The sequence below is a fragment of the Balaenoptera borealis genome (assembly GCF_965194805.1).
Source record: "Balaenoptera borealis genome assembly, chromosome: 20".
Taxonomy (NCBI): Eukaryota; Metazoa; Chordata; class Mammalia; order Artiodactyla; family Balaenopteridae; genus Balaenoptera; species Balaenoptera borealis.
Window position 1 is genome coordinate 42,977,572 of NC_138879.1, and position 16,694 is coordinate 42,994,265.

General features: G+C 39.7%; 1 protein-coding gene and 1 pseudogene across 4 annotated transcripts in view; one reads left to right on the forward strand and one right to left on the reverse strand.

Annotated features, from left to right (window-relative positions):
- MYO1D (myosin ID) overlaps positions 1 to 16,694 on the forward strand; it is a 349,962-nt gene that overhangs the window by 206,397 nt on the left and 126,871 nt on the right. For 2 of the 3 annotated variants that reach the window (XM_082370871.1, XM_082370870.1), the window contains exon 20: positions 2,520 to 2,633. In XM_082370871.1, coding sequence (XP_082226997.1) covers positions 2,520 to 2,633 — 114 coding nt within the window. Of the gene's footprint in view, positions 1 to 2,519; positions 2,634 to 13,530; positions 13,663 to 16,694 lie in introns of all 3 variants that reach the window. The other variant, XM_082370869.1, reaches the window with a different exon arrangement.
- Positions 11,372 to 13,524, reverse strand: LOC309617941 (small ribosomal subunit protein eS24 pseudogene; annotated as a pseudogene). The gene has a single exon. The product of its transcript is annotated as a small ribosomal subunit protein eS24 pseudogene (transcript).

Here is a 16,694-nt window from a genome sequence, read left to right on the forward strand (position 1 = left end):
GGAACTGTGCTCAATATTTTGTAATAACCTATAGGGGAAAAGAATCTGAGGGGCTTCCCTAGCAGTCCAGTGGTTAAGATTCCACACTTCCATTGCAGGGGGCACACGTTCGATTCCTGGTCAGGGAACTAAGATCCGTCATGCAGCACGGCATGGCCAAAATAAATAAATAAATAAAAAGAGTCTGAAAAATAATAGATACATATATGTATAACTGAATCACTTTGCTGTACACCTGAAACTAACACAACATTGTAAATCAACTATACTTCAATTTTAAAAATAAATAATTTTTAAACTTTTTAATTAAAAAAATTTTTAAATAGAAAAAAAGAGAGTGATCATTTTTTACTAGAGGAATTGAAGAGGTTTTATAATAAATGAGAAATTGAGCATTATCTTGACATATACATGGGTAAAGAGAAAAAGGAGGGAGTAGAAAATCATTTAAGAGAGAGCATGACATGAGGAAACCTGTCAGAAAGGAGCCAGAGCCCTTGAAGAAATATGTAAAGTCAAATAAGTAGAATAGTGGCAGATAGGAAAACTCTTGAGAGTCAGATAAAGGAATCGTAGAATCTGAGTGGCAGGGTACCTTGGAGATCCTTAGACTTCCTATTTAAAGCCCTTCCCTTCCACCGCACCCACATCAGATGTCTATTTAGCTTACGCTGAATCTTTTCTGTGTGGGCACTTACTGCCTTCTCATATGGTGCATTCTTTTTATGGAGAGTAATAATATGAGGAAATTATTTATGCTATATGCAATAGGAAGGCACTATCTGTTTTTGGATATTTAATCTTTTTTATTTTGTATGTTACAGCTGTACAGTGTAGTGATTCACAATTATAAAGGTTATACTCCATTTATAGTTATTACAAAATATTGGCTATATTCCCCATGTTGTACAATATATCCTTGTAGCTTATTTTATACCTAATAGTTTGTACCTCTTAATCCCCTACCCTTATACTACCCCTGCCCTCTCCCACTGGTAACCACTAGTTTGTACTCTCTGTGAGTCTGCTTCTTTTTTGTTATCTTCACTAATTTGTTGTATTTTTTACATTCCACATATGAGTGATATCATACAGTATTTGTCTCTCTCTGACTTATTTCACTTAACATAAGTAGATTTAATGTAGAACATATAGATTCATAAACATGTTTTAGGGAATTTAATCTGAAATATACCTGCCCAGTGCGTTAGGAAAGGGACAGAATGAGTTGTTTCAAACAGGTTTTTTTTTAACAGCTTTATTGAGATATGATTCACTTAACATACAGTTCACCATTTTAAAGTATACAGTTTTAGTGTGTTTAGAGCTATATATCTATCTCTACAACCAATTGCTAAACATTTTCATTAACCCAAAAAAAAACCCCACACCCCTTAGCTGTCCTCCCCGCAAACCTCCCATCTCCCCCAGCCCTATGAAACCACTAACCTATGCTCTGTTTCTATAGATTTGCTTATTCTGGACATTTCATATAAATGGAATCATACAACATATGGTCCTTTGTGACTCTCTTCTTTTACTTGGCATGTTTTCAGGGTTCATCCACATTATAGCATGTATCAATACTTTATTCTTTTTATTGCCAAATTATATTCCATTGTATGGATACATCACATTTTATTCATTCATCAGTTGATAGATATTGAGGTTGTTTCTACTTTTTAGCTATTATGATTAAGGCTGCTGTGAACATTCAGGCACAAGTTTTTGTGTGGATATGTTTTCAGTTCCCCTGTGTATATACTTAGGAGTGGACTATCTGAGTCACATGGCAATTCTATGTTTAACCATTTAAGGAGCTGCCAGACTATTTTCTAAAGCAACTTCATCATTTTAGACCCCGACCAGTAGTGAGGGTTCCAATTTCTCCACATCCTGGCCAACATTTGTTACTGTCTTTTTTATTATTGTCATCCTAGTAGGTGTGAGGTGGTATCTCATTGTTGTTCTGATTTACGTTTTCCTGATGGCTGATGATGTCAAGCATCTTTTCATGTTTTTTACAGCCATTTGTATGTCTTCTCTGGAGAAATGTCTGTTCAAATTCTTTACCCATTTAAAATTTGGAGGGGGGGGCGGTCTTTTTATTATTGAGTTATATACTCTAGATACAACTTATATTCTATTCTTTATTTATTCTAGGTAAAAGTTCCTGTTCAGATATATGATTTACAAAATTTTCTCCTATTCTGTGGGTTGCCTTTTCACTTTCATTATAGTGTCTGGGTTACGTGTTTTTAGTTCTTTAATTCTTCTGTGTTCTTCTTGTTTTCCCTGTTAGATGGTAAACTTGGGAAATTTACACTGTAAAATTCCACAAATCTGGAAACACTCCTTTTCCATCTCTGTTGCATCCAGAGAGTGGTCATAGGTGGTGCACATCAATTACAGAATCTGGCTTCACAGCCAGCCACCTCTGCTCCTAGATGTTTTCCTGACAGATCATTTGATTTCATTCTTGATGAGATATTATGGTTTATTATTTTGTTTTCTTACAGGTGAATCGCTTTAGTAAGGTGGAAGATCGAGCAATTTTTGTCACTGACCGTCACCTGTATAAAATGGATCCCACAAAGCAGTACAAAGTGATGAAGACTATCCCTCTATACAATGTAAGTGTTCTCTGCTTCTCTCTGAATAAAGGATTCTTAACCTGGTGTTCATAGACCACGAGTGGGTCACCAGACTGATCACTAGAACCTCTGGGGCTTTAGGGAGTCCATGAATTCCTAAAATTTTCTGCCAATCTCATGTTTTATACAAAAGTACGATTTTCTATAAGGAGGATCAAAGCTTCCAGTAGAAAAACGAAGGCGTTTTGTTTTAAAGTGTAGGACTCTGCATTCTACGTGACCTTTATCACTAATCCCACTCACTACTTAAATGTTATGACATGAAATGTATTTTCTTATTGATTTTCATAAGGCTTGTTTTTACGTGGAAATGGAATCAGGTAGAGAAATAGTAGGGAATTACTTTATGAAAACGTTACCTCTCTTTTAAATGTAAAATGTATGCTGTTTCCAGAAGTTATTTTCACCAATATATTTTACCTCTGATCTAAACCCGCTTAGTTATTCACTTTCTCCATGGGGTTTTCAAATTCTCTAATCATTCCTTATTTGAAATATGAAATTTGGTGGGTGTCTCCTTGAATTTCAATTTGAGACGTTAAAAAATTTGTTTATCCTGCTGTATGGGGTCTGCTTTACAAGTGACAGTTTGTTCTGATCTTTAAAAAGATCCTCCTGGACTGCTGGATCTTTCCATGTGTCACGTGACTTTCCTCTGTCCGCTCGTTCTTAAAGAGGGAGGTCTGGGTTTGTCCAATCATGGGATCTATGAGGAGTACTATTTAAAGATTGTTTTAAATCCTTTTGGCCTCTGCAAAAGGGAATAGGAAACATACTGTTTTATAGTTTTATTTCGTTAAATCAGGAGTCCTGTTGGCTGTGAGGTTCAATGAAGACAAACTATTCCTGGCTTTGCTAAATAATTTAGAACATCCCTGCAGGCCTGTCACCCGATGATGAGGCTGAGATTTGTCTCCGTCACCCAGTCCCGCCATCCCACACACACATGCATACACACCTTTCTCCCTTTAGTAGGAAGGCGAATGGATTGCAGCTAAGAAGGAAATGATGTTCTGAGACATTCTTGATCATATGTAGTCTTCTTAGCAAAGACTTGTAGTCTTATATAGCCATCACAGTTTAAGCCTAATAACCCTGCAGTCTCGAAGAAGGAGATGAAGGAAGATACAGGAGAAAACCAAATTTTGTCAAAGTCTAATAAAGTGTACCTTATTTCTTTTCCTTACTTTCTATTAAAGGGAAATCAATCAGGCACGTGATACGAGTTCAATAAGTAGTTAAGCAGGTCTTTGAACCGAAGTTATTTTCGCAAACTACCTTCCTTTTTCATGTTGACTGGTGTACACTTAGAGTCAGTGTTACCCTTCATCATCATTGTCATCATCAGTGTTATCAATAATATCATATTATACAAAAATTAACCATGCTTAACACTCGTAAAGGTAAACGATGTCAATAGGATGGATACACACTGTCACAGATGCTGTCGGTACTCTGCCCACCTCCCCTTGTATTCCCTTACCATTTTTGTACACAACAGCCTAACTTCTGACAGCCAACACCTTTGTCGAAAGGCTTCCCTCAGGCTGCTGGAGTCCATGGAGGGCTGGAAACGCCCAGCCACCCAAATGACTAGTGGGTGTGGGGTATAAATGCTCCATCCCCACCATTCATCGGTCACAATGATTCTCAGGTGTGTTTCACACCATTTGCTGGAGCTCTTCTGTAGGAATCGGCTGCGCTGCCCACCGTGTTAGCTGCTTAGTAACGGGCCCTACTGGCTGCTTTCCCTTCCTGAGCCACCTGCCCACTCCCTCGCCCGTGTACCTGCACCTCCCGGATCAATTCTGAGGCTCATCGGCCTTTGTCTCGGGACCTGCTTTGGGGAGGAACTGCCCTCTTAGGAGGGAGCAGATTGAATGGGGCACAGGACCTCCAGCCGTGTCTACCTATAAAAATGTTGTTCAGTCTGAAGCAAACACAGCCAGATATTAAGTCTGGATCATAGGGACATGGGTGTTTGTTATTTTATTCTTTATCCTTTTTGTATGAAATGTTTTGCAGTTACAAAGTTTAAGACAAGGAACCTTTAAAAATGATACTGCTAATAGCAGGGATGAAGAAGCTGGGAGGGGAAGAAGGAGAAAGATTTCAATCTTAACTAAGTTGAGTTTCAGGTATTGGTGAAACTTGTAAGTATATACCCCATAGATCACTGGCGTCTAATATTGTAAAGGAGTGGTGGGTAGCATTCAGCACTTAGGGTAAAAATTTAAGAGCAGACAGATGCATGTATAATTGGAGGCTGAAATTATGAGTCTAGAGGGAGAAGGGGCAGGTGATTTGAGAACATCCATGCTTAAATGGTGGGGAAAAGAGAGTGGCTGAAGGAAATGGAATAAAAAGGAGATCTCTTCTTTCTGGACCTCCATTTTCTCCTCTCTCTTCTAATGTGCCAAATGAGCTCTAATTTCCCTTCAGTTCCATAAGGTTATGAATTATTCCAGGAAGGGAAAGAACTTTGGGAACACTGTGTTTCAGAATCAAGTTGGAAAGTTTTCAGAAATAAGAGTAATCAGTGGAAACATATAGCTGAGGATCCCACAGTTACTCTTCCCCTTCTCTGCTCTTCATTCCTCCTTCTGCCCGGGTGCCTTTCCTGTGTTAGTTGGACTTTTCTGGCTCCAGGGAACAGATTGGTATTAGGGGGAGGGGGAAATTTCCCCCTGTCCCTGTTGAGTTCCTGTGGCTGGACTAATAATAAAATTGACACGAGGCAGATTAACAGGAGAAAACCCAACTTAGTTTTGTGGGCACAGGAGATCATAAAATGATGCACAGAGAGTGACCAAAAGCAGGTAACTTTTATGTCTTTATGTACAAAAAAACAATAAATTTGTGAGGATTGGACAGGACAGAGAAACTTAGGTTCGGGTGCATAATTATAAGGAATTTAAGCAAAGATTGGGCTTGGGTAGTAAATTAGTAAAGAAGTAGCAAGGTTTATTTATACAGGCTTCTCAGACCTGAATTCCCTGTCTCTGACGATAATGATGTCTTTCTACCTCCCAGCCCAGGGAAGGCACCTTTCACATGAGAGGTTTATTTCCTAGTTTCAGAGAAACAGAGAGGAGCATCAAAGTGTCCTTCTTGCATTTGGTTGTTTCTTAAGTAACTTTAATTCAAAACAATCGATATGCCATTGAGACATATTTGGGGGCCTGCCCTGGGCCCCAATATGACTATATACTATCTCAAGTAATGCTTTGCTTTGTTATTGATAGAGGATACACGTGGTAGTAAGGGAAAGGAATCTCACAGAAACCCAGGAAGCTATTCAGGTTTTAAGGCAGCTCTGAGGGATCATATTATTCCGTGACCCCCTCAGCAACATGATGCTTAAGATGGTCTAAGTTTCTGCCATTCTCTGTCTCTACTTCTCCTTGTGTGTCTTCTTACTAACAATTACCTTTCTTGCCAGATGGCCTGGGCCAGTGCTAGGCTTAGGTCTGAGTCAGCCAACCCACCAAACCATTAGAGTTTCATCCTGCAGTAACATTGAACACCGTGTCTCTGATGAGGCCTCACCATAGCAACCAATTCTGCAGGATCCAAACTGGTACTTCAGCTCCTTGTCAAGCACTTGCAAATCTATGCATAGTCTTCCCTGACTTCTCCTAGCATAGCACCGATAATGACTACAGTTCATTTGAGGTGTAAATGATCTCTTCCCTCTACAATTTTTGACTGTTGTCCTTAGGCCCCAGCCACATTTGGACGTGCTGATTATTGAGGTGGGTCATTAGGTTTTCCTAGTGGGAAAGAGTCAGTGGGAGAGCAGTGCTTCAAGTAGGCTACATTCATCAGGCATCCTTGGGTCCTTGGACTCTCCCACCTACCGCCATTCCACTTGCCAGGATCCCAGTCTTTGTCAAGCAGGACCTAAATTGCGCCCATGGACGACCGCCATAGGTAAAAATTCAGCTGATGCTGCAATTTGACAATGGGTCTAGCCAGTTTTTGAACCTGTGCTTTCAGCAGAAAAGTATTTCCTCAGTTTCTTTATAGCTCCCAGCCAGGCAATATGGGACCACTATTTGTTGCTTTCCTAATGCACCATAAAAAGTACCCATCCAATTCATTATCTATATCTTCTAATTCATTGAACTTCTATAACGCAGCAGCACCTAAGTGCCCCAAGCACTTAACTTTAATGGGCACTTGGTGTCATTTAAGTAAAACTGAGAGCATTGGATTGGCAGACCCTTGGAATATTTTATTGACATGTAGCACACCCTCTACTGCTATTCACATCTGGGCAAATATTTTCACTTGCTTATTGAAGTATGCCCTACATGCAGAAAAATGCACAGATCTTAAGCGTATAGCTTGACAGATTATCACAAAGTGAGTTCACCTGTGTAACTGTCCCCAACGTCAAGATATAGGTCATTAACAGGACTCCCCAAAAAACCCCACGTGTCCTCTCGCAGTCGCTACCTCTTCCTTCCTTTTCAGAAGCACACTTTTGCTCGTTTTGAATTTAATGTAAGTGAAATCAAACACTGTGTATTCCTTTTTGTGTTTCTTTCAACATTATCTTCACGAGAACAGCCACGTATTTCATACAATTCTAGTTTGCTCATTTTCATCACTGTGTAGCATTCCCTTGTGAGAATATACCACAAGTTGTTTATCCATTCACATGTTGATGGATATTTGAGATTTTAAAAATCACTCCTGTGCATGTCTTTTGGTGTCTATATGATGCATACATTTTCATTGGACAAACGCCCAGGAGTGAGACTGCTATTGAATTTTAGTAGATAGTTCCAGTTTTCCAAAGTAGTCATACTGGTTTACAACCCCCATCCCCACCCCCAGCAAAATGGGAAAGTTCCAGTTGCTCCATTTCCTCTCCAACCCTAGGTACTGACAGTCCTGAATTTCAGCAATCCTGATAGGTATGTGGTAGTTACGGTTCTAGCTTAATTGAGGTATAACAGACATATAACATCGTGTAAGTTTAAGGTGTACAGTGTGTTGATTTGATACATTTATCTGTTGCAGTATGATTACCACCATAGCATCAGGCAACACCTCCATCACGTCACATAATTGCCATTTCTTTTTTGTAGTGAGAACATTGAAGATCTGATTACTTGGCAACTTTCAAGTTATGTAATACTGTATTATTAGCTGTAATCACCATGCTGTATAACAGATCCCAAGAACTTATTCATCTTCTATCTGGAACTTTGTACCCTCTGACCAATATCTCCCCATTTTCCCCACCCTCCCCTGAGCCCCTGGCAACCACCACTCTACTCTTTGTTCCTCCGAGTTTATCATTTTTAGATTCTACATATAAATGATATAATAGAGTATTTGTCTTTCTCTGTCTGACTTATTTCCGTTATAATGCCCTCAGGATTCACCCAGGTTGTTGCACACGGCAGGATTTCCTTCTTTCTCACGGCTGAACAATATCGCATTGTGAATGTATACCACATCTCTATCCATCCATCCATTGACGGATACACATTGTGGGTTTTCTTTGTAATTCCCTTATTACTAATAGGGTTGAGCCCCTTTCTATGTGTTTATTGGTCATTTGGATGTCTTTTATGAAGTGCCTGTTCAAGTCTCTTGCTGTTTTTCTATTGGGCTGTCTTCTAAAAATTGATTTCTAGGAGTTCTTTTTATACTCTGCCTGTGTGCCCATTGACAGTTACATGTGTTGCAGATATTTTCTCCAGCTCTGGGACTTGCCTTTTCATTCTTTTAGTGTTGTCTGTGAACAACATTTTTCACGTTGATATAGTTCAGTTTATCAGTTTTTTCCTTTAAGGTTGATGCTTTTTTATTTTTGTTTAAGAAATCACTCCCTGTCCCAAGGTCGCGAAGATATTCTCATCTGCTGTATTCTATAAGCTTTATTGCTGTGCCTTTCACATTGACATACTACAGTCCACCTAGAATTGATTTTTGTGTATATGCGAGGCATCAGCCCAGGGTTTATTTTTCTCCCGTATGGGTAAACAGTTGAAAAGACCATCTTTCCCCCATTGCTCTTCAGCCCCGCATTTGTCCTAAATCAAGTGTGTCCATATGTCTCTTCCTAGTTTCTCTACTCTGTTCTGTTGGTCTATTGTCTATCTTTGTGCCAAAGACAGTTTTAATGACTGTTGGGCAAAGATTTTATGAACTCTAAAATTATAACAAATTTCCAAAATCTCTCCCTTCAGTTTCACCCTCCTCCCAATATAATGTTCTCATTAGCTGTATCCATGTGGAGGAAAAGAGAGCTGGGGATGCTGGTAAAGCAGATCCTAGCAGAAGGGACAGCTTGCTGTTTACCCATTTTCTTTGTCAAAAAGTCAGATTCCTTTAGGAGTCAGTCAGGTTCAGAAATGAATAAAGTTCATACCCATCAAGGGGCAGTCACCACTCCACTGTAATCGGTTGTGACCACGCCAGAGTCTAGTATGCCAGACCTTTGGATTCACCTAGAAAAAAAGCTGAAGTCTGTATTATATGTAAGGTCTCCTGATTGTTAAATGCCATGTAAGCCAAACAGAACACGTCTTGTAAGCCGTATTCAGCCCACGGGGCACCAGTTTGCTGCTCCTATTAAAACAGGTCTTTACCATGGAGAATGGACTTGGAGACACGGGGAGGGGGAAGGGTAAGCTGGGGCGAAGTGAGAGAGTAGCATTGAAATATATACACTACCAAATGTAAAATAAATAGCTAGTGGGAAGCAGCCGTATAGCACAGGGAGATCAGCTCATGCTTTGTGACCACCTAGAGGGGTGGGATAGGGAGGGTGGGAGGGAGGGAGACGCAAGAGGGAGGGGATATGGGGATATATGTATACATATAGCTGATTCACTTTGTTATATAGCAGAAACTAATGCAATGTCGTAAAGCAATTATACGCCGATGAAGATGTTAAAAAAAAAGGTCTTTACCTATTTGTTACTCTAAGTGAGCTATAACCATATTCCTTGGCCTCCTCCCTGCCAACCTTTAAAAATTCTAAAATCTGTGGTATGTTTTATTCTGGATTTTACGTATCAATAGTAGAAACAAACACTAACCATTTCTCACTTATAGAAAGCTATAACTGGGTGTGAGCTTTAGAAGAGTATATTTTCTACTTCAATTAGCCAGGAAGGAAAGGAATAAAGGAAATCTTTGATATAGGTGTATTTCCAACCTTTAGAACCTTCTACCCCTTCAGAGTTCACTGCTAATTCTATTCTTCTGACTTTTTATTATAAAATTTTTCAAATGTACAGAGAAGTTGAAAGGATATTACAGGGAGCACCCATATGCCCTCCACCTAGATTCAGTATTTAATTTACTTTTTGGCGTATTTGTTTTCTCTCTCTCATGACACTTCACCACTAAAATGCTCCCGTGTGCATTCTCCTAAGAATAAGGACATTCTCCTTCATAACCACAATACCATTTTCATATCTAAGAAAATTAATAATATTTCCATAATATTTAATATAATACATAATCATTATCCATTATGTGTTGGACAACTCATATTCAAATTTCCTCAGTAGTTCAAAGAATGTCTTTTATACCCATTTTTTTAAAATCCCATCTAGGTTCATATTTTGAATTTGGTAGTTACATCTCTTTTAGTCCAAAACTGTATCTCTACACACACACCCTTTTTTTCATTATAATGACTTTTTAAAACAGCATTACTGAGGTATAATTTACTGTTATAGGCTGAACTGTGTTCCTTCAAAATTCATTTGTTGAAGTCCTAACCCTCAGTAATTCAGAATGTGACTGTGTTTAGTGACAGAATCTCTAAAGAGGTAATCAGGTTAAAATGAGAGCATTAGGGTGGGCCCTGATCCACTATGACTGGTGTCTCTATAAGAAGAGGAGATTAGGACACAGACACATACAGAGGAAAGATCATGTGAGGACACAGGTTGAGACAGACATCCGCAAGCAAGGAGAGAGGCCTCAGAAGGACCCAGCCTTGCCCACACTTTGGTCTTGGACTTCCAGCCTCCAGAACTGTGAGGAAATAGATTTCTGTTGTTTAAGCTACCTGGTCTGGTACTTTGTTATGGCAGGCCTGGCAAACTAATACATTTAGAGTACTTACCCCAAAATTCACCCATTGTAAGGTACAGTTCAGTTACTTTTAGTGAACTTATGCAGTTGTACAAACATGACATAATTCCAGTTTTGGAACGTTTCCGTCACTCCAGAAAGTTCTCTCGTGCTCATTTGCAGTAAATCCCCACTCCCAACGTCAGCCCTAGACAATCACTGATCTTTCTGTCTCTATACTTTTACCTTTTCTAGAAATTTCATGCACACAGAATTAAACAATAGATATTGTTTTGTGTCTGGCTTCCTTTACTCAGCCTAATGTTTTTGAGGTTCATCCATGTTCCATATATCATTGGTCCTTTCGTTTCATTGCTGAGTAATATTCCATTGCATGGATCTACTGTATTTCATTTCTCTATTCACCAGTTGATGGACATTTGGCTGCTACGTATGTTCTCATACAAGACTTTACATGGGCATGTGTTTTCATTTCTCGTGGGTGGCTATCTATGAACGGAATTATTCCATATGGCATTTGTTTAACTTTGTAAGAAACTACCAAACTGTTTTCCAAAGTGGATGCTCCAATTTTACATTCCCTTCAGTATGAGACTTCTGGTTTCTCCACGTCCTCACTAACACTTGGTATGTATGACGCTGAGTTGTTTTTTTTTTGTTTTTTTTTTTAAGGGACAATATTTATTTAATTTTTTTTAAACATCTTTATTGGAGTATAATTACTTTACAATGGTGTGTTAGTTTCTGCTTTATAACAAAGTGAATCAGTTATACATATACATCTATCCCCATACCTCTTCCCTCTTGTGTCTCCCACCCTCCCTATCCCACCCCTCTAGGTGGTCACAAAGCACCGAGCTGATCTCCCTGTGCTATGCGGCTACTTCCCACTAGCTATCTGTTTTACGTTTGGTAGTGTATATATGTCCATGCCACTCTCTCACTTCGTCCCAGCTTACCCTTCCCCCTCCCCGTATCCTCAAGTCTGACGCTGAGTTTTTAAAGAGTCCAGCACTGGTCTCATCTGGATTTGTCTGATTGTTTCCTCATGGTTCATGTAACTTACTCTCCTAGTGCCTGTATTTCCTATAAACTGGAAGTTAGATCAGGAGGTGTTAATTTTGTTGTTTCAATAGTACACTTCCACATACTTCAGATTATACCTTGCATCTCAACAAAGAAGGCACACATACAGCAAACTCTGCCTTGTGGATCGCCTTTGGAAAATGTTTCATTGTAGCCAAGCTATTATTATGTTGCCCTCCCTGTAGCCTAAATTTCTAACTGCTTGTAGAACAGATCCCATGTTTTCCTGTGAACAATTAGAATTTAGCATAAAAAACTTAAGATAAATATTGCCATCAAGTATTTACCTATTAATAAGTTGCCCATCAGTAACAATACCTGTTATTTTCAGTTCCTTTTCCCAATCTCTTTTTATAACAAAGTTCTTCCAATGCTTTGCTGCTTGATAGTTCTTTTTTTTTAAGTTTTCACAGTTTTTTAATCCTCTTATTTAAAATCTGCACAATCACAGCAGATAAAGTCACTGCATCATCTTGACTCCTTCTTTCTGTCAGCACCATCAGTGGCCTTTACAGTCCCCCTGACTTTGTTCATTCTGTTCTTGTGTTCCTTTCACTGTTTTCTTGAAGTCTTTTTCTTCTCATACAGGCCAGGTCTTGCAAGTCTATGTATGGCTTTATTTTTCTTTGCATCATCCAAGGAATCGTAAATCACACCAAAGCCATTTATCTTGCCACCACTGAAATGGTTCTGAATCCAAACACAAAGATGACACCTAGTGTAGTCTTGTACATTTTGTCTGGTTTTTCCCAAATTTCTTAGATACTGTTGCCTTTCCAGGATGAAGGACATCAGTGACCATTTGTTTCCATAGTTGGTTGGTCATGAACTTCCTGGTCCAGATAGTTACTGTGTCATTCCTAATGGTGGTTGATCCTCAGGCAGCCAGGAAGGAAAACCTGGATACTTCTTATATGTTTCTACAACTATTCTCTCTCTTCCCCAAACCTCTGGCAACCACTGATCATTTTACTGTCTCTATAGTTGTGCCTTTTCTAGAATATCATATAGTTGGAATCATACAGTATGTAACGTTTTCCTTCTGGCTTCTTTCACTTAGCAATAAGTATTTGAGGTTTTTATATACCTTTTTGTGGCCTGATAGCTTATTCTTTTTATTGCTGAATAATAGTCCATTGTATGGATGTACCATAGTTTGTTTATCCATTTGCCAATTGAAACATCTTGGTTGCTTCCAGTTTTTGGCAATTATGAATACAGCTGCTAGAAACATTCACATGCAGGTTTTCGTATGGGCGCGAGTTTTCAATTCATTTGGGTAAATACCTTCAAGTGCAATTTTAGCTCCTGTGATAAGGCCAAATTTGGCTTTATAAGAACTACCAAACTGTCTTCCAAAGTGACTGTCATTTATGCAGTCCCACCAGCAATGATTGAGAGTTCTGTTGCTTCTTACCCTCACCAGCATCTGCTATTACCAGTTTGTTTTTTTTTTAATTTTAGCCATTCTAACAGGTGTGTAGTGGTATCACATATTTTTCTATTACCCTAAATTATATAACCCAGCACACACTGGGGTCTCAGTCAATCTTTAATTACAAGAATCATCTCTCCCCTCTCTGTGGTTAGTTCGTTTGTGTTCAGGAGATAACGACTGATCTTTACATAAGCCTAAACAAAATATAATTAAAAGATAAATTTGAGACCTTTTTTTCCCTTCCATTAGCAAAAATTATTCAGTCAATTTATCATTTAGCCATGGTTCCAGTCACTCTTCACAGGAAAGATAAAAATAGGAAACCGTGAAAGGTTTTTGCGAATACCCTCACAAATGGCATGGTCAACTAACTGTACACAGAAATCTGAGGATGAAACACTCAAGTTACAGGTGACCCCTTTATTAACCACAGAGTGACTTTCTAGGTACAAATGCTGCATAGTTAGTTAGGTTAGGAATCGGTGTTATTGTCAAATTAGTGTCATCCCCCTTGAGTCACTCTCAACACTATATTTGTAAATGGTAATATCGAAATAAAGCATTAATTCCAAAACAGTTGTCAAGAAAGGTTAAAATTTATACAGGGTGGGGGGCAGTGGGATCAGAATCCAAATGTTTTGCAAAGCAGGGAGACTCGTGGTAGCCACAGCTTGATGCAGAGAACAAAGGCAAGAAGTAGCCCACACAATTAGTCACGTTGTATGCAAAACTCTGGTCACAACCTCTTTAACTCTGTGTATCATCCTAGAGATCACTATAAATCAGTGGGGAAAATTGCATCCCATGGCTGTGGCACATTGCTCGAATCAATGCACTGCTGCCCCTGCCTTTCGAGTTCCTGTGGGCATGGGCTCTCCCCAGCCGGCGCTCAGGGAGCTGATTGCCAAGGCTGAGTTTAATTTGCGTAAACATGAAATCTGTTCACCGGTTTCGAGGGAGACCGCATAAACTGAAACATTTAACCTGACCTCAGCTGGAACTCCTCTCACCCTTTTGTTGGGGGAACTGTGTTGGTTTTGCCTGATGGGTTGGTTTGAAAAATATTTGAATCTGCCCTTGAATGCTATTTGATATAGTCCCTTTTTATCAGTATGGGCTTGATGGCTAAGGAAGCAGCCAATTAATTTACACAAATACCTCCTTTAGTCCTATGGAGAATACTTACGAAACAAGCGGGCGGGTGAGAGAAGAGAGACAATTATCTGAAAGGGTGTGACTGTTTTGTAGAGGTAAATGGATTGTAATTTTGCCAGGCATCATGCTTTATTACTCTATCTGACGCGACTGGCTGGAAAGATACTGTTTCATTTGGAAGATAGATTGTCCTTGTAATATGTTACAGGGCTGAATCCTGCTAAAAATCCATGGGCCTGCTGGCTCTGCTCCCCATCACCATTTCTAAAGCACCCTGCCCTCGTGGCATTGTCCCAGGAGAAGGTGTTTCCATGGTAATCTCAATGGAGGCAGTCAGCTGACGTCTGGCACCGCCTGAGCTGGTGCGCGCCAGCCTTCTCTCTCACTCCTCCCTCGAGCCTTTAAACTATATTTATTAGTCCTCTTTAATGGAAAGTATATAACCCCTTAATGTCAGACACTGAGTGCACTCGGGTTTATTTATTTATTTGGGTAACAAGCCTACTACCTTCCTAATTAATTCTCAGCAGTTCCTGCAAGCTGTATTATTATTTTGAATATCTTGTGCAAACGTTTATATTTTTGCCTGTTACAACAAAGAGCATTGCTTAGCAATATTGGGTATTTGGAAACCTCCGTTCTTAGAAAAAAAGCAATGTCTATATTAAAGAAGAATTTTAAAAGATAAAGATGTTAGGGTTTCAGTTTAATTTTTCAAGAATCTTTTCTTGCTCTGATGCTGTGGCAATGAAATGGTCCACTCTCCTTGTAATTTCTTTCAGCACTCCATTATTTTATGATTGGATCTGAGTGAGCCACATGGTTTTAAAATACTTCTAAGAAATGTGACATCTAGCCATGTTATCTCATTTTTTTTTTAAATAAGAGAAAAAAGTCAGAATTTCAGAGCTAACCTGAAATTGATTGTTTTCCTGACATGTGTTTGGAAGTAAATGCCTTTTGTTGTACCGGTTAGAGACCCCCGCTTAATGCTAAACCATACTAAATAAGCAAACCGACTTACAGTTTCAAAAGACAGTGCTTTGGGACAGAAGGTAGAGTCCATTTTCATTAGTACTGTGCTTGGAAATTCAATTACAAATGTAAAAGATGTATGAAAGCGGTGTCTGAAAGCAACAATCATTAGAACCAATGCATGACTCCTTTGAAAAGCTATCTTGTTAAAGAAACACAAAGCCTTTTTAAAAATAAAGCATAAGAAAATTAGTATGACACCACCTCATTTATCCAGAGGTCAGATTGCTAGAAACAAGATCCTTTTAAAACAAAGCCCTGAATGCAGGCATGCACATAAAAGATCTGTGCATTTGCAGAAACAGACGTCACTAACCTTGCAGTAATAGGTTTCCTTTTACACAACTGTCTTATCAGCGCTCTCTTTTCCGCAGTCAGCCTTTTTGAACACCTACTATGTGCTGTGCATTTGCCAGGCACTAGCAGTGGAATAGTCTATCACTCAGTCTGCCCACAGGCCCGTGGGAGAGGCAGAGAAGCGAACCAGCCCGCCCAGCACAGGCCTGTGGCAGCTGTATAGGTACAGATGACTGTACCTTCCTCTCCAGGGGAAACTGTCGCTCAGCAAGGTAAAGTAATGGCCAAGGTCACAAAGCTCACAGGCAGTGGCACCTGGCTTCCGTTAGACCCTGGAGCCCTCAGAATCACAACCCCGATGGTAACCTCCTATCACCGCCTCCCATTTTATGATGAATAACGCATACAACTCAGATCCTATTTTAAGAAGAGGAAAGAAATAGCAGAACTAACGTTAGTCACATGCCCAGTGTCAGGCATTTATTAGGAGATTTTTTTCTCTTATAAATTTATTTATTTATTTTTGGCTGTGTTGGGTCTTTGTTGCCGCGCACGGGCTTTCTCTAGTTGCGGTGAGTGGGGGCTACTCTTTGTTGCGGTGCGCGGGCTTCTCATTGCGGTGGCTTCTCTTGTTGCGGAGCACGGGCTCTAGGCTCATGGGCTTCAGTAGTTGTGGCTCTCGGGCTCTAGAGTGCAGGCTCAGTAGTTGTGGCGCACGGGCTTAGTTGCTTTGTGGCATGTGGGATGTGGGATCTTCCTGGACCAGGGCTCAAACCCGTGTCCCCTGCATTGGCAGGCAGATTCTTAACCACTGCGCCACCAGGGAAGCCCTATTAGGAGATGTGAATATACTGTGTCTCCATCTTTATAAGAATTCTATGCAGGAAGTTAAGTATCATTTATCAATGAATCACTTGAGTTTCCAAGTACAGTACTGATGAAAATGGAGTTTACCT